The 26,000-nt window shown below is 36.4% G+C and overlaps 2 protein-coding genes across 2 annotated transcripts; both read left to right on the forward strand.

Moving 5' to 3' along the window:
- The first annotated feature begins 7,567 nt into the window (after positions 1–7,567).
- On the forward strand, positions 7,568–15,967 carry DNApol-alpha50 (DNA primase small subunit). Its single transcript, XM_023162719.2, has 6 exons — positions 7,568–7,801; positions 7,854–8,385; positions 14,661–14,868; positions 15,322–15,527; positions 15,598–15,797; positions 15,847–15,967. The coding sequence occupies exons 1-6, from the start codon at positions 7,699–7,701 to the stop codon at positions 15,864–15,866; spliced, it is 1,269 nt and encodes a 422-aa protein (XP_023018487.1). The 5' UTR covers positions 7,568–7,698; the 3' UTR covers positions 15,867–15,967.
- A 799-nt stretch (positions 15,968–16,766) lies between these two features.
- Positions 16,767–18,496, forward strand: LOC141481222 (uncharacterized). Its single transcript, XM_074172425.1, has 2 exons — positions 16,767–17,220; positions 17,283–18,496. Exon 2 carries the CDS (start codon positions 17,366–17,368, stop codon positions 18,494–18,496), a length of 1,131 nt encoding a protein of 376 aa, XP_074028526.1. The 5' UTR covers positions 16,767–17,220; positions 17,283–17,365.
- The last annotated feature ends 7,504 nt before the right edge of the window (positions 18,497–26,000 follow it).

Below are 26,000 nucleotides of genomic sequence, written 5' to 3' on the forward strand. Positions count from 1 at the left end.
AATAGTAAAAGAAACCTCACAAAGAAAATTCAAATCTTGTTAGTTACATTAAAACAGGTAATTATTGGATTGTGCAACCGTTGGCACGTCATTTTGATATCCTACGTGAATTAGTCTCAGCAATTAATGAAATAAAATTTAAAAATGAGGAATAGAAATAGAAACTCTTGTTAGGATAACCAAAGTCCGCAAAGTATGCTAACTACGAAAAAAATTGGACAACAAACACAAGAATTCATGAACTTCTATAGTTCATTCAATTCGAAACATCAAGTTTGTATAGCAATCGTTCAAATTTGTCAAAAAATATATTCAATGAACCACCAGGTGGTTTATACAAAGAAATAATAATGATGTTTATTTCAGGTAAGGCAACTTTCACTGATGAGCACTCGAAATAACCATTTGTTGAAATACTTACTAAATGTTTAATGATTTGCACTTTATTATTAAGAAGAAATGAAAGATTAAAAGATTCCAAGCCAAGTTACTTCACGACGTTTCGATTGTTAGTATCCACAATCGTCTTCGGGTGATTATCATTAGTATTAACTTCACTTACGTTGGTCTTCATATATAGAATGCCCTCTGCCTTCGTCACAATGTTGTTCATTTGGTTTCTTTCTACAATTGCTAATCACTAATCAATAACATATCTATTTGGTTCGTTTTTTCAATAAGATAACTGCAGGTCTATTTACTGGTATCAGGGACACTTTGATAACTCACATACTGACTGAATATTTTCATACTAAACCCTGAACCGAATCACAGCATTATAGAGCAAGATCCCAGGGCCCCCAACCCCCAAACTTTATTCATTTTCTGCTGGATAAAATATATACAAAAGAGAATTATCAGTATTTACAGTGAACCTATATACATATACAGCTTGGGCCGATGGCCAATTTTCAGGTTTGAGAGTATCCAGATGACACCATGTTACTCCAAACAGTTGTGTTACCCGGCTTTCGTACAACGGCAACTTGTTTACAGTTCACCTTGCGTATCGTATTTCCTCAAAGAGAAATGCCAGAGCGTTATTTGATGGGCGACACTTCTTACCGGACTCCTTTGGGGTGAATTGACTTTCAATGTACTTATAGCTTTCAGCGTCATTCAAAATCAAATCTTGAAAATGTATCGGTATTCGAACTCCATCTGAGTTTCGGTAGTTTGGCAATCCATGTGGTTTTTGGGTATGCTCATGAAGACTGACAATCGAATGATCAAATATTAATTCGTCGAAAACCTATTAATTCGTTTGTGTTCACCATTTTGATGATTCAGTAGGTCTAAGCTGGGATCTAACTGACCAAAGAAACTTTAGATCTTTGAAAGGTAAACGGTGTCCTGCCCTGTTGGGTGGAATGAAGGATTTACTTAGCACGTTCACTTTTTCATTGTGTGTCTTATCCTGAAGACACCGAGTATATTATACCTAGATATGATATCGGAAACTCATTACCACATTTCATTCAACTCCAGAATAACAATAGTTTTCCCGTCCTGGAAGGCGATCAACTCGTCTTTATCATCCAATACGACCAACTGAAATAGGGTGACAGGCATATAAATAATGTATTGAGTTCTTTGAAGAACTTGTATCAAATCTTGACATCTATATCGAATTGAAATGAGTTTCTTGACCGTTCAAAAATGCTCCTGATTCTAGATATATTTTTTCGAAACCCAGCGTCCCGCTAACGAACCATCCCGTGTGAATTGATTTCTACATGGAGTAAATTTGCTTTCAACTTTAATATTTTGTTGATCTCCGACGGTTGGAGTGATCCTTCTTATCTACTACTATTTGCCTTATACAGTACTTTTCCCGAGTAGAGGTGACTGGATCCTCCGGGAGACGGAAATATTAATATTGAATTGTGTGCGGAGAGATTGCTATAGAATCCAACCTTACACACAGGTCAATAAAAATTTTCTCGGACAGTCAAGCTGCGTTGGAAGCTCTTGGCTCCTACCGAGCGAAATCTAAATTGGTAGCAAATTGCCAAAAACGACTCTCCTTAATAGGAAGACTTAACAATTTGTCTCTGGCCCGGATTCCTGGCCACACTGGCCTGGAAAATAATGGCTCCTAGCAAAGGAGGGTGCTACAAGCAGCTTCATCTGACCAGAACCTGTCATTGACACCGCTTTAGGATTTGCCAAACAAAAATTGAACACCTGGATGGCAAGTAGATTTGAAGACTTCTGGCAAAATCTTCCAGGATTGGCACACTCCAAGACGTTCATTCACTCTTCGAAGCTTGAAACTAAACGGTTATTGGATCACAGTAGGGATGAACTACGATATCTAACAGACCTTCTCACAGGTCATTGTCGTCTGAATCATAATATGCAGAGACTCGGACTGTCGGAAAACAGTGTGTGTCGCTTCTGAGAAATGATGAAACAGCAGAGCATATACTTTGTGCCTGCCCCACTGCGGACCCAATCAGGTTTTCAGAGTTTGGTAAAACCAAAGCCACAAAGCCTTCTACATGTCCATAGAAACAGTCTGGCTTTGTGTAAAACTTCTTCTAAGTGACCGTTCCAGGTGAATTTTTCACCAAGGACAATGCCAAAAAATTTCACCTCCGTTCTAAATGAAATGATCTCACCATTAAGGGAAAGTGGCGTCGGATCGTCTGATTTTCTCCTCCTGGTGAAGGGGATTATAACAGTTTTGCTGGGGTAGACAAACATCTGCTCCCTCATGCACCAACTGTGAACAACGTCCATCATGCTTTGGAGGATATTACAAGCTACCCTTCCCGACGTGGACCTTGCTAAGATGACAAGATCATCTGCATAGGCTTGCAGATCTACTTTTCTTCTGTCGAGGGCATCAAGCAGACTATCCATCAGAAGCGACTACAGGTCGTGAATGCAAAATGGGGATTTACTGGAGCGTCATTGAGACATATTAGGTTGCAAAGTTATATAATATATACCTTTTCATCGGTGGGGGAAACGGCTATAGATTTTGAAATATGTTAAAAAATACTGTTGCATGGACATACAATTTTTTTTTTCATTTATTGAACTTAATTATTTGAAAAGCTCAGGAAATAGCATGCAAATAAATAAGTGTATGTTTTTTAAGTAGAATACTTATATTTATAAGAAAATATTTTTTTGAAATGCTCAAAAAAAATTATTTTTTTATAATCAATTGATTAATTAATGAAGAAAATAGAAATGAAACTTTCTATGTTTTTTACCACTTTTATTTGTAATTAACGTTACTGCAGTTTCGTCCTATAAAGACATTTTCAAACTTATACATTGTATAAGTTTGAATATGTCATATAGAACGAAACTGCAGTAACGTTAGTTACAAAAAAAAGTGGTAAAACATAGAAAGTTTAATTTCTCTTTTCTTCATTATGATTTCCTACCACGTAGTAACGGCTACATAATAATAATGAATTTATTCAAGCGAAGACATAAAATACAATGTTACAGGCACGCATAATATGTGGAATACATTGATACGATACATTGGTTACAATGACCCTAATTTATTCTGAACAAATTCATGGAACCCACAAAGGAAATCCTGTGCGTGGGTCCATCAATTAATTGATTAATTAATCACCATCTTCATCTTCATCACGAACGAGTCTCTGTAATTAGCTGTGATGGCGTCATGGCAACATAATTCAGAGTGGGGACGAATTGAGAGAGTAATAGATAGAGAAAAAGTGAATAGAGAATAGAGGAATAGAAGCTCGGAGAGGAAAATATAGGTACCACACAACTGCACGCATTAAACTTTATCGACGAATTTTTGTTATTTCGGCTTGCGGAAATCGTCAGATTATATATTTTTCGTTATCCTTGAATTATTTCCTTCAAAATAAAAAAAAATAGCTACTCTCGAGAATGTCGAAATGACGTTATTTCTTCACAACTTTGTTGTCGTCCTCTTTCTTTACGTCACTTTCAAATTGTCAGATTACTGATATGCACTTTTTAGCAGGTAATTAACTCACCCTACCTTAATCTGACGCGCTCGAGAATTTCTGATGATCAATTTTTTTTTACTAATCTGATCCTTTATCCCTCACAGGCGGCCTTATATATGGGGCTCATATTTGGTGGAGGTACTTAACCGGCTACAAGGTATCCCCCTGTATATTAATCTGCCGCGCTTTAGTAAATCCCGAAATCCCCGCTTGGCCTCCCCTATCATTAAGCATCCAACTTCAGCAGTCGGCTCTCTAGAGATAATCTTGTGAATTCTTTTGCTGCGTGGTAAATCAGAGATACTCTCACAGAACTTTCTCCAAGACTTCCGTTTTGCCTTTCTTATTTCCTTGTTGTATGTCATTGGAGTAGTTTTATAAAGCTCTCAGTTACCTGACTCTTAAGCTCGATTGAATAATCGTCGAACTACTTTTCTTTGGTTTTACAGGCTTTTGTTCCACCAAGAAGAGTTATGGTTATCTGTTTTAAACCTCAGTGAACAGTTCTCATGATATGATAAGATCAGTGCTTCGCGAAATTGCTCCGCTAGTGTATCCATATCATTACAATAGTAATGAATCCTCAAAGTACGATTGGAGGAAGTTTTCATACCCAATCCAACCAGTAGATTTTTGAGTCACGATATTCCACTACTGGTCTTAGACCTGTTTCAATATTGAAAACAATATATCTTTAATCTGATCAGGAAGGTTCAGTAAATACAGACCAATGGTGTATCTTGTTGCATGGCCGTGCTTGACCAGGACCCAACTTTTCCTTGTGGAGAATATTCCACTCCAAGGTTGACAGCCTAGTGAGGACCTGGTCGGAGGTCAGTCTGCAACTGCCTTCGTCAGGTAGGTAAGCAACACAGATGTGTGGCTTCGGAAGTTGGTCCCCTGTGACGCATTTCAGAGAAGCGCCCTCCCACGGTTGCAGGGTATTAACTACACCCACAAGCCACTCGGAGCTAACCTGATCCTCACAGACGACCTGTAACCATCTAAGTCGAAAAACGCAGCTCTGAAATTGTACCTGTGGCCCATTATCTGGAATAAGCTCTATAGCCAACAAAATAACCCCCCTGAAGAGATTGGCTGATTGGCCGTTAATGAGGTAGTCGGATAATCAAGTTGCAAGATTCTCACCTTGATACCCGCGACAACCTTCCCATATGAGAGTTTTTGCACGTCATCTACACCTGACGATGCCTTAGATTCAGCCGTGCAGGGCTTTTTCGCCTTTGGTTTCAATGAATCATCATTTGAGCGCAAACGTTTGCTACCTTCTCATGAGGGGTTTGTTCCTCCACCTGAGACAGATTCTGCGTACGCTGCTGAAGAATTTGGTGCAAGGCGTTTTCACGCCTTGCACCGCTCCGCTCTTAAGGATATGACTCAATCGTTTTCTGGCTTCACCACCAAACTATTTTTTTAGGTTCAGTTATTGGATCAGGAGTTGGAGAGTTAAGAAGCTCTCGCTCCTGATCTGAAGTTACAGGGAGGTCGGTTGGAGTCGTAAGTCCCAAACCCATATTCCTTTTGAACTTCATGTCACGTTCACCAAGAGTGGCGACTTCGGATCGGAATCGATTTCAAAATTCCTGTTCAAGCACCTAATCAACCTTCTTTCATCGAACGAATCCACCTTCGAATAAGCAAAGTCGTAATTTTTTTTGTAGCTATATATAGCTACTTCAAATACACGTGGTGCGGCCATTCAGGAATAAAACTGGTCCTGGAATGACGTTAGCTATCAAAACGATACTGAAGAAACCGCTATACTCTCTGAAGAATATTGTTACTGATCAGGGAAAAGAATGTTTCCACAATTATTTTGGGAGTATAATACTAAAGCATCACATCAATTATTATTTCACATTGTCTGCGAAAAAAACAGCTTCAGTGGAATCTGTGATAAAGACTATCAAAACGAGTAACGAGTAAACGCGAAAAAAATCGTTTATTTTTTCATTATTTGTTAATAATATCCCTGCGCTTTACACATTTTTCATAGAAAGTATTGAATTTGTTAACACGTTTCTCACCTTTTCCTGTCGGCATCCTCACACTTGTAACGCAGGATAAAATATTCCGATATTCTAACCTGAAGAATTACTTTGATATATGGAAGATATTTTCTTCCACATATCTTCTGTTGTGCCTAGTGATGCCGGTTGAAAACGTATCCACCCCTTTTCTTTGCTGAATTCTTTAAAACAAAAAGTTAATCATACTTGATCAGTTAGCTTTCAAATTTTCCGTTCACGTCAATATAACAATCTATGGGACAATATAACAGCCCTTCACCGGTTTGATATTGATCGAAACAAGTCGTAATTCAAACATACGTCAAGTTGAACTGTATGATTGAATTATTTTGACAGAGTTTTTAACAACAAGATATTTCTCCATTTCCACGAAGAATACAGGAACTTTAAAAGTTTACGAACAATGTTCAGTATCACAAACATTCTAAAATATTTTCTAACACTTTCACCAGTAGAATGAGGCAACACCGCATGTCATTCCATTTTTTCAATTTCATTTTTGATTTGGGCGTAACTCCCATTATGAATAAATATCGCTGAGTTTGCAGTTTCCACCGAACGTGTTGAAGCATTACAGAAGCACCAACGAAATGTTTTACAAACATCCACAAAACGTCTAGAAACATTCTAGAAACGCTTCTAGACTCTTCTACCAGGCTTCTAGACGTTTCTAGAACGCTTCTAGATCTTTCATGAGCGCTTGTTGATTAGCCTTGGACGCTCTTTGGTACATCTGGAGGGCTTCACATTTTGCTCATAACATGAAACTACTTCATTATTAATTATTACCCGTAAGGCATAAGATAAACATTGGTTATTGTGAAAACTAACTGTTTTCATGAACAGTGGAAAATTCGTTGTTGCTTCTTTCTATTGCAATATTCTTTCACAAAAATGAAAAAGACAACTCTTCATAATGATTTAAATCCAAAAGGTATTGTTTAGTGAACCGGTGTGATAATTATGTATCACACTATCTGCTCAATTCGTTTTAAACACCAGGATCAATCTCACTTGGTAACGAGTGAATTTCAGTGGAAATGAAGGCCAATCGTCTAAGTTGCATAAATAGTACACAATTAAACTCTGAAAACTGCTTTAGGTTTCACTTCCGAACTAGCATCATCCTCCAATTAACAGATTTTTTCTGTCAACAATGCTTTCACTACAGGAATTCTGAGAAAATGTTTGTTGAAATAATAAAATTAATTCGAACTGAAAGGGTTATATTTTTTTGGCTTTATACTTCTTTACCTCCATACAAGAAAATGTAAGAAACTTCCAAAGAAAGGAAGTAAGCAATCAATACCAAAAATGTAACTCTGTACGAAGATGTTTAGATCATGTAAAGTAGTAACTTGCAGACACAAACTGGGAGAACAAGCCGTCTCGAAACAATTAATATTCAATATTTCGCAGAAATGTCGAAACAAAATATAAGTTTGATAATTATTTTTCATTTGTTTTCTTTGAAAAGTATCCACCGCCACCATGCGTCAATGGTCCTTTCGAATTTTATTGCTCTGAGATAAAGAAGATGATATGTCTACATAACCTTAAAAATTATTTGGCTCCAAAGATTTGTCATAGATTCAAATTTCAAAATATAGCTGTTGACAATAACTCAGCGACTCGGCTACTGCTTACAAATATAGAACTTTTATATCTTGAAAATGAGTGGTTCGGTGTTCAATGAAGATACTTTGCCAGATTTGTTACCTCTATATTACAAGAGGTTATTTCCACATTTACAGTTTTATAGGTGGTTAAGTTATGGTAAATATACTTCAAACTGAATAAACTCATTCTAATTGGAGAGTTTTTGCAGGTAATGTTGCTACATTTGCAAGAAGAGAAATATCCTTCACTCTTTTCGGAGATATTTATATTCGATTTCAATCATTTGACACTCAAGAAGAGTTCATTGCCGAACTCCAAAAGAAATATCCAGTCAAAATGGATTTGGGAGCCGTTTATTATACCAAACCTAAAGATCGTGGACCAGTAGGTACCATGACGCCAGTAGAAAAAGAGATTGTTTTTGATATAGATATGACTGATTATGATGATATTAGAACATGTTGTTCTGGTACTGATGTATGTACAAAATGTTGGAAGTTTATGGCTATTGCTTGTAAGATTCTTGATGCTGCTCTTCGAGAGGATTTTGGTTATGATCATATACTCTGGGTTTTCTCCGGAAGAAGAGGTATTCACTGCTGGATTGCTGATCATCAAGCAAGAAAACTTGATGAAGGTGTAAGATCAGCTATTGCTGATTATTTACAAGTTGTTAAAGGTGGTGCAAATCAAATGAAAAAAGTGCAACTTCCTGGAGAAAAAATACATTCCTCCCTTATGTAAGAATCTAGCAAAAATGATTATGATTTTCTATCATTGTAATATTAACTATTTGTGGTTTCAGTTTTTAGACGGTCATCTGTTGGAATTTATTTCTATTTTCCAACACATGTAAAACTCATGTTTGCAAGTATAAAAACACGAACAAACTAACAACTTGTAGTTGTTTCAATATATTTTACAAGATTGTTTTTCAACAATTTTAGAGCAGTTAAGTGCAAAGAAACTCATTGTGTTTGGCCTAGTTGAGGTTACAATCAATGACCATACCAAGCACTTTTGTTTGTTCATGATATTCAAGGATTATTTCGTTTGAAGAAATGGTTCTTTCAGAGTGCCTTGGCCTACTGAATAAAGTGCATAAAGTTTTATCTTCACAAGCTAACTTTGGCAAACAATTATTGAGCGAGAATAACATATCTTTCATTAGTATTATGTGTGATGAAGATGATAGTGTCATTAGCTTATAATGAACAGATTATTGTGGTTGTATATGAATTGGACAATTTAGCAAAAATCAATCATAATTTGTTTGTAAACTCATAAAAACGACCTTTTATGGTATGGACATATTTTTTGTTTCTTCCCAAGGATAAGGAAACTGAAGAGTAAGTCATCATTGATCTATGAATCTATGGTAATAAACTAAACGATTCAAGCAAAAAATGATATCCTAGTTTGAGATTCAGTGATATTCATCCAACATACTACCATCCACGTTCCTACCTTTCAGAGGGTTAATTTTTTTCTGAACATGAAGAATTATACTAGAGATTTTGTGCTCATGTTTTCCTGGATTTCTGTAAATTTTTTTTCCTGTTAAGTCAAGGAATAGGTGTAATATGGACAAGTTTTCATCCAAAGTAGTACTCTTAAAGTTATAAATGATTTTGTCAATAAGCATTTGATGCAGTTTCTACATCCTTTTCTCGTCAAACAAACAAAGATTCTGTACCAAGTAATTAGCTAGACTGAGAACCTTGCTTATATTGATTTACTTTCAAAATTTTTTAGTTAATGGTAACAGGTTCATTCTGCATAATATATTTTTCTTAGACATTCAAATATGTCATTTGAATGATTTTGAATCCTCTCATTTGTACTTTATGATGTTCCTCTCTGTCCTCATTTGAATTCGCAACTACACTTGAAGTAACGAAGAATTACACATCATCAATAAAATATTTGATAAAACACACACTTTCATGAAACATCCTTCTCTTCTACAACTGGAAAATGAAGACAAAACAGTTCAATATTTGAGTTCAATCAGAGAGCTTGTTTGGGTAATAGCTTGCATTTGGTACATAAGTTCTTAATCATTTCCTCAAAAGTGTTTAGAAAAATGTTGAAGATTGCACTTGAAATTCTAAACTACTTTTATTAAAGAATTCATGTCACATTTGTTCAGTGCCCCAACATCACATCTAATTGCTGTAACTTTAAAATATATTTCAACAGATCTAGTTTTTACTGTTTCGAATTTCATATTATTTTTAAAAATAATATTTCTTGGCATTAGCATTTTGGAAATCATTTAATCTAACTAATGAAACCTGATTTTCATGAGCCCAATGCTCAGACACACAAGAAAATGTCGCATTTATTGTCTTCTGAAAAATTTTTCAACTCCAACAATTTGTTACCAAGTCCTTGATTACTTTGAGGAGCTAAAGTAAAAACCTTTGTAATGATAAAATTAAGAATGTTTTCTTTTTCTGAGATGGAATTATTGTTTTGTCAATTTCTACATTTGATTTAATCGTTCTAATTCCATCTATTCACCGTTCAGGCATTCTTCGCTCGTGAGAGGATATGAAAAATGATCTTCTGTGTGGTGTCTTCCTGATTCAGCTTCTTTTAGTTCTGCAGCAAGAAAGTGTTTCCCATATTCTTGGGTCTCATTATCAAATGATACGACCTCATCCGTTCCTAGGTTAATAGGCATTTGTTTTACTACAGTTGGTGTCAAGTTGTTATATAGTACTACTTTCAGGAGAGATTGTTACTGTATATTCTACTGTTAATGTATTCAGTATCTTATCTGTAGGGGCTGTATTATGACTAATATATTTGTATCAAATAATGATGAGAAGAGAGGTCTTAATAGAAATGTATGGGTATTATTTGGCCAAATAATTCAAGTAGAGAAATCTTCACTGTCAATTATTGCTGTTATTATAAACTCACCATTCATACAACTCATCTTTAGAAATGATTAAGCACATCCGATCCTGTGTCGATTTAAAAATTGATTTCAGTTTCATCAGTCTTTTGTTCCAAGGCATTTTTCCCCTAGACCTCAAAATCATTATTGTCGCTTTTTTCTGTAATTTCATTCGCAATTTTCACTCTACATTCTGCTCACTTCACATGATGATTATAATTACATCATACTTGATTTTTTTTTGTCATCTGTTTTTTCTCATTTGTTGATCAGAATTTATCTTATTTTTTGCTTGTACATATTCATTCCTATTTTGTAGTGTTTCAATCAGTTTTCTTGTAACTTCTACAGAATGACAAGTTTCTTCCATTGTTTTCAGTAATATATCAGATATGTATTCTTATAATCCTCATACTGGAACATTTAAATGGACAGATATTGAAGTTGGAAAATGAAATATAAAATTTAATGTATTTACAGAATATCAATGGAGTGCTGACAAATTTTATGAAATACGCTCAAATCGTATCTGGGGTAACTCTTTAGTGAATTTAGAAAATAAAAGTAATCCTTTATTGACAGATAATATTGTTCCAAGCAGTAACCATGTCATTTGTTTTTTCATTACTTTGTGACTTTATCATACACAAAAAATGACACATGTATAATAGAAAGAAAGAAGAAAATCCACGAAAGAATCAGTTCAGCAACCGAGGATAGGTCTAATGGTACTTTAATTGAAGCAGCGGTCCCTAGACGAGCTTGGTTCTATGTAGTAAAAATCAAAAATATGGAAGCAACACCTGAGATGTAGGAAAATTGGCTCAAAGAGGATAACAAAGACGCCGTTTTTACTGTGGAAAAACTCAAAAACAAAGGAAAGTTCTCATCCTTCAAGATTGGAACATCTATGAATTTGCTGAGTAAATTCGAAAACCCGAATTACTGTCCACCTGAAGTCATAGTAAGACGTTTCAACTTTTTGAAAAACAGAGGAAATGATTTTTTAGATCAGAAGTGAGCTGCCACAGCAGTTCCAAGAAGCATTTTCAAATTGTATATCAAAACGTGAGGGGCCTGCGTACCAAATTAGAACCCTTCAATAAAAATGTTTCTTGCCAGAATTCAGAAATCAAAATCCTAATATGTTGTGTATACATTCCCCCAAATTCAAGACAAGAAGTATACAATGAGCTCATTTTATCTCTAGAAAGTGTTGATGAATTGAATAACTCCGATTTTGTCTACAGTAATATTCCGAAAATAAATGGTGCATCGTTCGGTTTCGAGACCTGCACAGGTAAATGAATATATTGATGACCTCATGAGCAACTATGATCTCTTTTCTGTAAATGATATAACTAATTCAAACCACGTCACTCTTGACCTCGTCCTAACAAATTTAGCCGGCACAAGTGTTACAAAGGCAACTTCAAGCCTATATGATGGCATAGACGAGTATCACCCCCCACTAGAAATTGATATTACTTTGATCGGCTCAGAATCTGTGACAAACGAATAAAATATCCCAGAATATATTTATGATTTCCGGAGCGGTGATTACATCAAACTCTATCACCTAGTAAGCCAAATTCAATGGGAAAATGTGTTAGTATCAAAAGATCCGGATGAGTTGGTTGATGCTTTTTACAAAAGATTCTATGGTATCTTTGACGAATGCTTGCAAAAAAAGGAAATAAAGTTCAATAATAAATTCCCCCACTGGTATAGCGCTGAACTTAGGCAGACAATAAAGGAAAAGAAAAAATACTTTAAAAAACGTGCAACTCCAAAACATGGTGAATACAGAAATAAATTTTGTGAACTTAGACTAAAAGTGAAAGGGAAGCCAATGTTAGCTCTCTCACATACAAACTATTGAAAACAAAATCAGTAAAACCTCTAAAGAATTTTGGAATTACATAAACAATAAAAAAATTATTACAAAATATCTAATTATTTCAGATATAAAGATGAAGTCATTTCTGATGACCAAGATATTGCTAATGCTTTTGCTGAATATTTTCAATCAGTTTATAGTAATGATTCTCCAGGTGGTACCAATCTCTCTCTAGGGATCAACCTGCGAGAATTATGTATATCATCAATTTCCGAACAAGATGTAAAGCAGTTGGATCCCTGAAACCCAAAACATCAACTGTAGTTGACGGTATTCCATCTTACTTTTACCAAGGTTATATGGCAAACCTAAAAAGACCTCTGAATATAATCTTCAATAGCGTTGTTGAAAGTAATGTGTTTCCAAAACAACTCAAAATGGGACGAATAATTCCTATCCATAAATCTGGCAATCAAAATCTCATAACAAACTATAGGCCGATAACAATACTCCCCTCATTATCAAAAATCTTAGAGAGAGTCTTATATAACAGACTTTATGCGCATGTTGAAGACACTATCTGCAGAGAACAGCACGGTTTTGTTAATAAAAAATCGCCTATAACAAATCTCATGGTGTTAAGTAATAACTTAACACCCTCGATAAATACTGGAAAACAATTTGATGTAATCTACACAGACCTAGCGAAAGCTTTCAACAAAGTGAACTATGGAGTTCTCATTGCCAAATTAAGGAAATTCCCAATGAATCAATCAATGATAACATTAGTAAAGTCATATCTTTCAGATAGAGATCAATTTGTTGCTTTCGACAATATTCAGACCGACCTCTGGCGTTCCTCAAGGATCAATTCTAGGCTCACTTTTATTTATAAAACAATATAGGTGATTATATAAGACATTCGGTCAGTCGGTAGCCAAGCGGTTCGGCGTAGGTGCTTTGTTCACTCACTCGAATTGACTGCCGTGTTGGTCGGTGGTTCAAGCCCTAGTCTGAACGATCGATCTTCACTTGCTACCGTCCAACCCGTGTTAGGAATCACACGTTAAAAGGTAAGACCTCGTTAATCCTTAGCTCGCACAAGTTTCGACTTCTGAGGGTTGTTGTTCGTAGGGGTGCGACAGCTGGTTAACGGAAAAACAGATTTTAAACAGATTCCAAATTCCTACTCTATGCAGATGATCTTAAACTATACTAAACCATCAACGATGAAAGAGACAGTTAAAACCTTCAGAAAGACTTAGATTCTATCACTCTTTTGTGAGATGAACAACTTAATGTTGAAAGAGGGTGATTGCAAAGTTATGTCTTTTTCACGGAAAAATATTATTACTCCAACAGAATATTCAATAAATGGCACCAAACTGGAAAAAGTTGCTCAAATCAAAGATCTAGGAGTCATATTTAATAGTAACTTCAACTTCAGAAATCACATAGAATATATTGTACATGATGCAAATAGAAAGCGTGGTTATGTGTTAAGAAACACCACGGATTTCAAATGGGAACTAGGAATTCTTCTATTCAATGCCTTTGTCAGATCAAAGCTCGAATCAGCATTTCATTCAGAGGTGATAAAAAAAATACAGAAGAAATTTCTCAGGTACACCTACTTCAAAAAAAAATAAAGAGTCTTCCTCTATGATCTCCTATAGGACTCAACTAGAACATTTTGACATGTCAACCCTGTCGGATCGTCGAAGCTTGAATGATGTACTATTTATATTTAACATATTTAATCAGATAATAAATGTACCTGAACTCCTCAGTGTGATCAATCTTCATGTTCCTAGTGCTAGTCTAAGAAATCGCAATAGGGTTTTCTATGCAGACACCCGATCAGAGTCTCCACTCAATCGCTGCCTTAGGCAAGTGAATGATCTAGTCGTAAGTCATCAAAGTCTTGATTTTTTTTTGCTGTGATGAATTAGAAATAAGACAGTCGTTTAAAAAAAATGCACCATACATACCTGTTTTTATTAATGTTTCTCTTGTACGTAATTTTATATTCATATCATATATTTTATGTACCATGACATTGACTGTATACATGTAATCGGGTGTAAACCTGTTTGGAATGCAGTTTAAATAACATCTATCTATCTCTCTATTTTTTGTTACTGCTAGTACATTCAATGTATTCATAAATGATAGTCAATCTTGCTTAACACATATTTTCTATGCAATGCAAATGACCTGAAAATCTAAATTTTTGGTTCTATATAATAAAATTTTGTTATTTCTAGGAGAGCCCTTTCAATTATTGACAAATATTTTCTCAATGATATTGTCAGAGATCAAGATATTTTAGGAACAGATGAAAGACTCAATAATTTTTTACAAATAATAGATCAAGATTTGAGACCAACGTTCAAATCGTCTATGAAAAGAGCTGAAAGTTCACTAGATAGATGGAATATTTTCGAGGAAACATTTGTAGATCTATTACGAAAGGTAAGAAACTGACAAAATGGTTAAGAATTTCGCGGCCGGGGTTTTTAGTGTCACTATTTTTCGGGTTCGAAGGCTGTGGATTTTTGGAATTTTTTCCTGACGTTTTCCTGTGCTAGTAGCTAGCTTCTTCAGAGATTTATACATTTTGGATTACAATTTGTTACTATTCGTAACGTGTATTTATGCTTTGTCAGGTAGTTTGGAGTGCTAATACCTGTATCTGGATCAGGGATCAGGAAGAAATTCCAAAAATCCACGGCCTTCGAACCCGAAAAATAGTGACACTAAGGTAAGAAATTATTAAATTTTTAAAAAACTTTTAGGTCATTACCACAATGAAATTTAAATATTGTCTATGGGAAAAATGATCATTTTAAGTACTTACTATAAAAATATTTTGTTTTTTCATTCCCAGTTTGATGTGTTTTCTTTTAACATTAAAATCCATTTCAGAATCAGATTCCAAAAAATTTAAGGAACCTTCGAGAAGAAATTAAACTACAATATTCATACCCGAGACTTGATATCAATGTTACCAAAGGTCTAAACCATTTATTGAAAGCACCATTTTGTGTTCATCCAAAAAGTGGTAAAGTTTCTGTACCTTTTAATCCAAAATTGGTAGATAATTTTGATCCAGGAAATGTTCCAACTTTAAAGTAAGTTCATAAATGTGACTAGTTGATTAATAGTTTGATGTAGAGTCAGCATATATGTTTTCATTTTCAGTTTACTCATTGATGAAATAAATGCTTACGATGAAAAAACAAAAGAACAAGAAAAATCTCTAATGGAAATGGAAACTGAAACAACTCAAAAACTCAAAATCAAAGACTACAAGAAAACCAGCCTCTTAAAACCTGTTAGTATTTTCGAAGAATTTCTCAGGCCACTGGAAAAAGCTGAGAGACTTAAGAGAAATGAAAATGGTATGTTAACATTAAATAACATTGAGATTTTAATATATGTCGATTTCAGATGCTTCAATGGAATTTTGAATGGAAACAGAAGATGCGATCTGGAAACTTTTCAAGTATTTTATGTGTATATAAGTTCTCATGTTGAATAATAATAATTTCAATATTAAGATTTTGATAAACTTATCTTTTATTGTTCTCATCTGGAGCATCCCTTCTACAATTGATAAAGAGTGGAAATAACCAAGAAAGTTATATCATAATTAGCTTTCTATTATTTATTTACATATTGTCCTTGTAATTGTCTTCTTGCCTTTTATACATTTGTGTAAATTTTACATAGTAAAACTTCATTTTAGATATATTCTGGGCCCAAAAACTGACTGAAAGCAATTTGTATTGGACACTTAAATGTTCATTGGTTTTATATTTTTAAGAATCATTAAAAAATTATTTCACTTCAAAACCTTATTTGTTTAAACAGCGCATTTCTCCTAAACTAGAGAAAAAATTTCAATTCTGTAAACGCTTGTGGGTTAACAAGAATGACAACTTCAACTTATCATCACAGTCAATTCAATTTTTTTATATCAAATATGGCAAAAATTTTCAAATGTGGATAGGGTATCAAATTTAGAATAGTTTTCATCATTTGAGCTTTTTTCTAGAAAGATATTGAGACAATTTTCATCAGTATCTTGTCATATAATCTTCCAAGTAAGAAACAGAAAATAATCATTGTCAAAGTACTCCTCTACGTCACTCATGATATCTCATTAAATGTTCAAATTGCCGTCCATCATTCCTCAAACACATATTCCCTTTTGCAATCGTTTTTAATGTCAATTTTCCAGCATTTGTGAAGATATAGCCAATAAGCCCTGCTTATTGGTTCTTTCACGTTGTCAATATTGCCAAAATCTGAGCTGAATATCTGGTCTTTAATGAAGCATCACAATGAAACATCCAGAAGGGTCAGGTCAGGTGTACGTGAGTTACAGTTCGATAACCTCTTACATCAGCAGGATATTGTTCGATGACCCGAAGACGACATCAATTATTTTGCTGATATCTGCAAAGTCGGCAATAATTTATGTATAAATAGGTTCAATTGATTTGTAATAGCCAGTAATTATATTTCATAGTTATTAGTTGTTACTCTGTTCAAATAAAAAGTTTTTAAAAACCCTTTTGTGTGAACGAGAAATATAATTGGCGCAGTCGCTAGGATAGTGGAAGAGTCCTTAGAAGATCCTCGTCGTTCTCAAACGTTTATCCACTATTCTCCCGAACCAAGTTCCACCGAGAAGCAAGTACTCCAGGAAGAATTCCGGCCGTAGACAAGAATACCTCTTCACTATCGTCCGTCAAGGAATATCTACATAGAAATAAGTTTTTGGTGACAGAATATGCAACGAGCCATCATCGTCATCCTGTAAGCATAAATGAACTCAACTTCATCAATTGCAAATACTATTTTACGTCCCCCTACCTTAGTTTTACCAAATTCACCTTCAAGTATCAATTCTCGCCCATCCATTATTCCTCAAACAATTGACCAACCTTTAAATCCCATCAACATGGCAAAACAATTCGACCTGAAGAATTTTTGGATTGTACCCGAATACGATGGAAGCCCAAATGAATTATACCAGTTCATCAACGTATCAACAATGATTCTGAACGAATATTGGAATACTGAAGACCCCGGTTGTTTTCAGAACCATATATTGATACAAGGACTACTCAACAAGCTACGAGGCAGAGCCAAAGACGTCATCTCAGTTTATGGATGTAGTGACTGGAACAGCATCAAAGGAACTCTAATCCAAAACTTCGCCGACCAACGGAATGAAAATTCCTTAACAAGAGATTTGGTAAACCTGCGACAAGACCAGAACGAAACACCACAACGTTTCTACGAAAAAGTCATGGGACTTTTAAACACAATATCAAACTATATCGAATTACACACCGCCGATGATACGATAAAGATCAGCAAGAAAAGCTTTTTCCAACAACAAGCTCTAACAACATTCCTAGCCGGACTACAAGAGCCCATGGGATCCACCATAAGAGCAATGAAACCAATAGACTTGGCAACAGCAATGCAGTACATCCAAGAAGAAAACAATATCCGTTATCTACAAAGGACGTTTGGACCCCCACAAGTCCCCAAGAAACCTGTCCAGACCCAGCAAAAAACTGCAAATCACCAATATGCCCAACAATCAATACCACAGCGGATGTACCAACCCATGCAACACTTTCAACGACCCGGACAACAACAACCTCATCAGGCAATGGGACTCCAAACACAATTTCAACAACCGACCTTCAGACCACATTGGCAACCAAATACTCAACAGAAACAGATGTGGCCTTCAGTCCAACCACCACGTTTTGGACAGAATCAACCAAACAGGCAGAATGGACAAGAACCAACACCAATGAGCATCAGTACCAGAAATACTTATGGAGCACCAACGAGGAGCATGAGAACCCAACCTCAGGCAAGACCAAATTTCAATCCAGCTCCCATGTTCAACATTGAGCAACATGACGAAGACTTTGCATATGAAGCGAACCCCTATTACATTGAAGAAACCTGCTTTTATCCCAATCAAGAACCAACTGAAGAATTCCAGGTTCAAGAAGACCAACCAGATGTAAATTTTCCATTGGATCCAGGACAAAACCAAGAAACATAGCGGAACTGCATACATTTGACGATAAGAGAGAACTTCCTTATATAACCATTGCAAATCCTCCCCTCAAACTCCTCATTGACACCGGATCAACAAAATCCTTTCTCAATCCTGAATTAGCTTTCCAATATTACAAGGATTGCATCAAAAAAGATCCCTTCGTCGTCACTTCCATTTTCCAAAACTATTCTCAAGATTACAGTGCAGAAATCCCCATATTTCCTGAGTTTAACTCAAACGGCATTCTGAAATTCTACCTCTTCAAATTCCACAAAACTTTTGATGGCCTCATTGGACTCGACAACCTGAAATTTCTCAAAGCTGAACTGAATTTTCCTGAATCCTCCCTTTTAACCGAATACTCCTCTCTCCCAATCCAGTACTACGAAACCAATAAGACCCAGTTCTACTCTATTCAATTGGAGCCAGACAGCGTGACCCAAGTACGACTACCGGTGAAGGAAAAGAATGGAACTATCATGATACCAAGACAGAAACTGCAAGGCGCTTACATCCGTGAAGCTCTCACTGATGCCCGTGATCATCTAGCCTGGACGGAAATTGTCAACTTCAGTCCAGATAAACTCCAAATCGTTCTAGCCGAACCAGTATGCAGCAGCCCAATAAATCTTCAAGAGCATCATATCTATTCTGCTGACATAATCCCATCAGGAAACAGAGACCCAATCAACAACATAGATGATCTAATCAGAACAGACCACCTGAATCCAGAAGAGGAGATGCATATCAGAAAATTATGCAGAAGATATGCTGATATTTTTCACCATCCAGATTCCTCACTCACATTCACCAATCAGGTCAAACACCATATAAAAACCAGAGACGAAATCCCAGTCTACACAAAATCATACCGATATCCGTATGTACACAAGGAAGAAGTCAAGAAGCAAATAACTTCGTTATTGGACCAAGGAATCATCAGACCTAGCCAATCTCCCTGGTCCTCACCAATTTGGGTCGTTCCAAAAAAACTGGACGCCTCTGGAAAAGCAAAATGGCGTATCGTTGTGGATTTCCGCAAAGTCAACGAGAAGACAATCGACGACCGCTACCCTATTCCGAACATTTCTGACATCCTCGACAAACTGGGAAGGTGTCAATATTTCACTACCCTGGATTTGGCAAGCGGATTTCACCAAATAGAGATGGCAGAGGAGGACATCCCTAAGACCGCATTCAACGTCGAAAACGGACACTATGAGTACCTGCGTATGCCGTTTGGACTGAAAAATGCTCCAGCGACCTTTCAAAGGGTTATGGACAATGTCCTAAAGGGTCTACAAGGGACTATCTGCTTGGTTTATATGGATGACATAATCATCTTCTCTACATCTCTGCAGGAGCATATGGTCAACCTCACAAAAGTTTTCCAACGTTTACGAGAAACTGGTTTCAAAATACAAGTAGACAAGTGCGAATTCCTGAAAAAAGAAGTCAGCTTTTTAGGACACATCGTCACTCCAAATGGGATAAAACCAAACCCAGCAAAAGTCAAAGCAATCATGGATTATCCTGTACCTCGAACTGTCAAAGAAATCAGAGGATTCCTAAGACTTCTAGGGTACTACAGGAAGTTCATCAAGGACTTCGCCAAGACTACCAAACCGTTAACCTCCTGTCTCAAGAAAGATGCCCATATAGAGCATACGCCAGAATTCCTAAAATATGTTCAAACTTGTAAAAACCTGCTTACCAATGAACCACTACTACAGTATCCGGACTTCACAAAGCCCTTTAATCTGACCACAGATGCCAGCAATTTCGCCATAGGAGCCGTTCTGTCCCAAGGACCCATAGGAAAAGACAAGCCAATAGCTTATGCATCCAGGACCCTGAACGAAACTGAAATGAAGTACTCTACCATCGAAAAGGAAATGCTAGCAATAGTTTGGGCCACCAAATATTTCCGACCGTATCTCTTCGGCAGAAAATTCAAAATTCTGTCAGATCACCGTCCCCTCCAGTGGCTCTTCTCCTTGAAGGATCCAAACTCAAAACTGGTCCGATGGCGCCTGAAGCTAGAAGAGTATGACTACGAAGTGGTCTACAAAAAAGGCACAAGCAATACCAACGCCGATGCGCTCTCCAGAATAGAGATACATACAAAGGAGCTCCATGAAGCAAACTACGACGACGACAAGGCATCTCTATTCAACCATCCTCCATCAGAAGTTCCTGAGTCTGCAGATGACATCATCAACGATCTGTTTAAAGATTGCTTTCATCAACATTTTCTTGAAGATAAGGACCCCATACCGCAAGAACAAGAAATTCAGAATGAACCCCCAACCGAAGGAGACAAGGAATGCGTGAACCTGAACCCGGAAATTACCCCAGACGAAGATACTAGTGGCATCACCAACCATACAGCCAGAGAAAGTCCAATATTAGAAATACCAATATCAGAGAAACCTCTCAATGTCTTCAATAACCAAGTCATCTTCAAACAAGTAAGCTATAACCCAGCAAGAACGGTGATAGAAGAAATATTCCCGAATAAAAGAAGATACCATGCTCAATTGGGAAACGACAATATGGACGAAAATGTTTTTAACTTTTTCAAAGAATATATCAGCCCGGGAAAGAAATACGCTTTGATGTTCGAAGATGAAGAACTCTACCCCAGCATGTGCAGAATCTTGAGAGAGACATTCAAGAATTCCTCTTTCGATCTCATAAAATGCAACCGCCTTTTGGAAGATGTCAGTTGCTCAGCTAGACAAAAAGAAATAATCAAGCAGCATCATGAAGGAAAAACAAACCATAGAGGAATCACCGAAACGGAAACTCGGATCAAAAGATTGTATTATTGGCCCAATATAAAAAAGGATATCGAAGAAGCTATCAACTTATGCGAAACTTGTCAAATCAACAAGTATGATCGAAGACCAGAGAAGCCAAAGTTCATGCTGACACCTACCCCAACGAAGCCTCTTGAAATAATACACATGGATACCTTTCAGGCTAGTGGACAAAAATTCCTGACGATTGTGGATGCATTTTCAAAATATGGCCAGGCATATCCAATAGAGGGATGTAATGCTATCAACACTCTCAATGCTCTCTTAGTATTCATCAACCATCATGGAATACCACATATGATCGTCACTGATAATGGAACGGAATTCAAAAATGGACTGATCCAAGAATTTGTTGACACACATAAAGTCAACATTCACTATACCACTCCAGAAAACCCTCAGTCAAACGGGATAGTCGAAAGATTCCATTCCACATTGATCGAGCACTTGAGAATATTGAGAGATACGCATAAGAAAAGAGACATCAAAGAACAGATGCTCTATGCCATCCTAGGATACAACAACTCTATCCATTCAGCAACAAGACAGAAACCTATGGATATTCTGAACGGACATCTCAATAGTCAAGACCCATTCGATATCGACATAAGACGAGCCTTGATTAACAACTACGTCCAACAACACAGGGAAAAAACGAAGGAAATATATAGGAAAATCAACGAAGATTTACAGAAACAGAAAACAAATATCATAGAGAAGAGAAACAAGAAAAGAGAAACTCCTATTACCTACAAACCCTGCACCAAGGTGTACACAAGCAAAACAGTGAAAAGAAACAAACTGCTACCACCCTTCCTCCCAAAATCCATCCAAAAAGACCAAACAGTAACTGTCGAGACAGAAAATGCAAACGTCCATAAGAAAAATATAAGACATTTGCCTAATAAGATTACTAAATTCTTCGTCCCTTTACAGTCTTCATCTGACGAGAGGACAGGAGATCGAAATCCAGAACCTCAAGACAAATCCAGGACTACTTCCCCTCAAGATGGGACAAGCAAAGATCAAGACTAGTACGCACGACTTCATCCACTACTACGATCTTCAACCCATCCACGAAGAGATATTCGCTATAGAATCCCAATATGATGCCGTCTCCACAGCAATTCGTAACGGACTAAGTGACCCTTATTTCTTCAACTTGCAAAATTTCGATCAAGGACTGAAATACCAACTGAAAACTGCCAAGGAAAAGCTACAGACTCTTTACCCTCTCAGTAGACCCAAAAGAGGACTCATAGATGGCTTAGGAAGTGTGATCAAAGCAATTTCTGGAAACTTGGACCAAGAAGATGCAAGGAAATATGAGAATGCTATTGCTTCCCTAGAAAACAACCAAAGGAACATAATAAGTCATGTGAACCAACACATCAGTTTAAACACAAGAATAATGGAAAGCTACAATGAAACCATCTCTCTATTAACACATAATCAAGATACCATCTCAATAGAAGTCAAGAGAATTGAAACCGATCTCAATAGACTCGTTTTTGACTTCAATCACTATCTGGAAACCAGAAACGTATTGGATCAAATCAACCTGATACTTCAAGTTATTTTACAAACACTGAATGACTTAGAAATGGCAGTATCCCTGGCAAGGATCAATACAGTCCATAACAGCGTCCTCAAAAGCGAAGATTTGAGTTGGATCGTAAGGACACTGCTCACCTACCACTCAGAAAACCAGTTACTCTATAACCAGGAAGACGACATTCATAAATACTACGACGTCACCAAAATAGACGCCTACTACACGGATCATAAAATCGTATTCATTCTTCATGTTCCCTTAATATTCCCTGATACATTCACCTACTTCCACTTATTTCCCATTCCTACACAAAATTCGACAATAATCATTCCACCAACTCCTTACCTAACAGTCAGTCCCTACCTCTACCAGTACCTAAATTCACCTTGTGAACGAATTGGTCTGGATTACCTTTGCGAAGAAAATTTCCTCCAAGATACTGGCAGATCCCCTGACTGTGTTACCCAGATGTTGGAAATAACAGATGAAGAAGCAAGATGTGAACACGTTCCAGTTTCGATGAATGCAACACTGATTCTGGAAATGTCAGAAGCCCATTACATAGGAATATTTCCACAGGCCACGAAGATATCTACACATTGTTCCAGTACGAAAGTTATGGTTCTGGAAGGAGTGCATCTGATAAAACTTCCACCAGGTTGTGAATTCAAAACCAACAACGAAGCCTTCATAAACTCCAAAAGTGTCATATTAGACGAACCCCTCACTTTACCAAATATCAAGACAGCTCACATCAATTCCTCGCTGAAATTCAAACCATTGAAATTAGATAAGATTCCCCTGGATAAACTACAACATCTGACCCTAGAAGAAGAGAGGTTACAACTCATCCCAGAAGAAACCAGACAATCTGATAATAGCCATTTCTGGATGACTCCCATTTACATTTCAATCACCATCTTCATTCTATACGTAATTTACAGATTGAAAAGGCAAACGAAGAAAGAACCATCCAATGATGATCCACCAGTTCCCGAACACGAAGCATCATCTTCAGTCTTGTTCGTCCCTTACAAGACTTCCCCAGGGGATGGAGAAGTTACAGTTCGATAACCTCTTACATCAGCAGGATATTGTTCGATGACCCGAAGACGACATCAATTATTTTGCTGATATCTGCAAAGTCGGCAATAATTTATGTATAAATAGGTTCAATTGATTTTTAATAGCCAGTACTTATATTTCATAGTTATTAGTTGTTACTCTGTTCAAATAAAAAGTTTTTAAAAACCCTTTTGTGTGAACGAGAAATATAATTCGTGGTTTGCTACAGCTCTGGCTCTGGGAATGAGTTCTTACCAATAAATAAAAAAAATTGGCCTACGAGCAGTGGTACTGTCACTGCTGACCACCTCTGGTTCTCCGAGCCAGATCTGAAGTCTTTCTCAGAAACATCAAAACAAATTAATAACCTTCTCAATAACAATCTAATATCAACACTATCTGGAAATAATTGGTTCAATTGAGTTACATAAAATGTAAAATACAGTTCACATTCCGGTTGAGGTCTAATGAAATTGCTGATACATGATCATGATTGTGTAAACTGGACTGCTTGGGAAACAAGGGAACCCTTTTGTGAATAAATAGGCTTCAGAAAACATTCAAAGAAGGTACCGGCATATTTCATGAGTAATGAATGATTTACGGCAAGAATCCTTGAAACCGATTCCAACAAGAATTCTCAGAGCTTTTTTCTGTAATATAAAAATGCATTGTGCATCACTAGAATTTCCCCAAAGTTAAATTCCATAAGAAATATGAGACTGTATGAATGAGCAAAATACTATTTTCAAGATAGTGAAATTTGTTATTGGTTTCAGCTGCTTAGGTAAACTTGAAATGTGGCTTGGCCAATTTAGCCTATTATCCAGAGTAAAACCCAATAACTTGACACACTGGAATTCAGGTAATGGCGGAGCCATAGAAATAATCATGTTTTGTGATTTTTCCTTATTCATCATGAGTTTATTAACACTGAACTAGTGCTCCGCTTTTTCTTGTATTTCCATAGATTTGTCAACAAGAGCTGAATAATTCATAGAAGAGTATATCAAGGATGCATCGTCAGCAAATAATACACTGTAGCATGGCTTCATATAGTTGTAAAAATCATTGATGTAAATAACAAATGAAAGCAGGCCAAAAACCGATCCCTGCGGTACACCTAGGTCAATCGGTCTCACCTTGAAAAATGTATCATTAGAAAAAATTATCTGGAAACGATTATTCAAGTAAGTTTCAATCAAACCAAAGAAGTCCCTTTTACACCATAATACGACAGTTTCTCAAGTATGATGCTGTAAGAAACACAGTCAAAGGCCTTTGACAAGTCCAATAGTGTGACCCCCACAACCTTCCCGATCTCGCGTGTCTCAACTATGACAACACTCATAGTAGCATCGGTGGTACACGAACACCAAATTGATAACTGCAAAAAGAGTTGTTGATTTCGAAATATTTGGTGAGTCTTTTCTTAATTAATTTTTCAATGATAACTACCTCACTTCAATCATGAGAAGGTTCTTTTAGATAGTCTTGTACCTAAATAGTTTATACAAGTATTTCAACAATGAGTTATTTTAGACTGTGCCACCCTCTATAAAATCCTGACTGTAACAGTAGTGGCCACTTAATAGGACCATTCATTCATCATCCTGGCAGAGTCGTATTAAGAAAATCTCTGCAAATAATTCTGCAATGTGGCGGAGCTATATTATGTTGGAAATATTGATATTTTCTCAATATATTCAAAGGCAAATCTTCCAACAACTCAACTAGAGTCTCCTACAAGAATTCCTAATATAATTCCCCCGTCATAGATGTCTCAAGAAAGTAGGGACCCATAGCCAAATATCAACTACAAATCTCTCTTGGAAATTTGTAGCTCTATTTCTCTTAAACCATTTGTTATTTGTGGATTGATTCTCTTCATACCATAACATATGTTCACAGATTTCATTATCCTGAAGATGTTCTCTGAGTAGCCATCTAAAATATATGTTCTCCTATCATAGTCTGTTAAACGCAAATGGTGGAATTTTCTGACTTTGTAAGGTCTAAATATTTCTTCTCAAAATTTTCCGAACTGACATAGTTGATATAGCAC

This window comes from Leptinotarsa decemlineata, unplaced genomic scaffold (assembly GCF_025532065.1).
Source record: "Leptinotarsa decemlineata unplaced genomic scaffold, Ldec_3_MD MMD2_tig00000090_RagTag_RagTag, whole genome shotgun sequence".
In the NCBI taxonomy this organism is placed as follows: Eukaryota; Metazoa; Arthropoda; class Insecta; order Coleoptera; family Chrysomelidae; genus Leptinotarsa; species Leptinotarsa decemlineata.

Excerpts from the sequence above, each read along its gene's own strand:
- LOC141481222 (XM_074172425.1), top strand. The coding sequence starts at position 17,366 with ATGGCAAAACAATTCGACCTGAAGAATTTTTGGATTGTACCCGAATAC.
- DNApol-alpha50 (XM_023162719.2), top strand. The coding sequence starts at position 7,699 with ATGAGTGGTTCGGTGTTCAATGAAGATACTTTGCCAGATTTGTTACCT. Across the intron at positions 8,386-14,660 it reads AAAATACATTCCTCCCTTAT|GAGAGCCCTTTCAATTATTG; the intron begins GTAAGAATCTAG and ends TGTTATTTCTAG. Across the intron at positions 15,798-15,846 it reads ACTTAAGAGAAATGAAAATG|ATGCTTCAATGGAATTTTGA; the intron begins GTATGTTAACAT and ends TGTCGATTTCAG.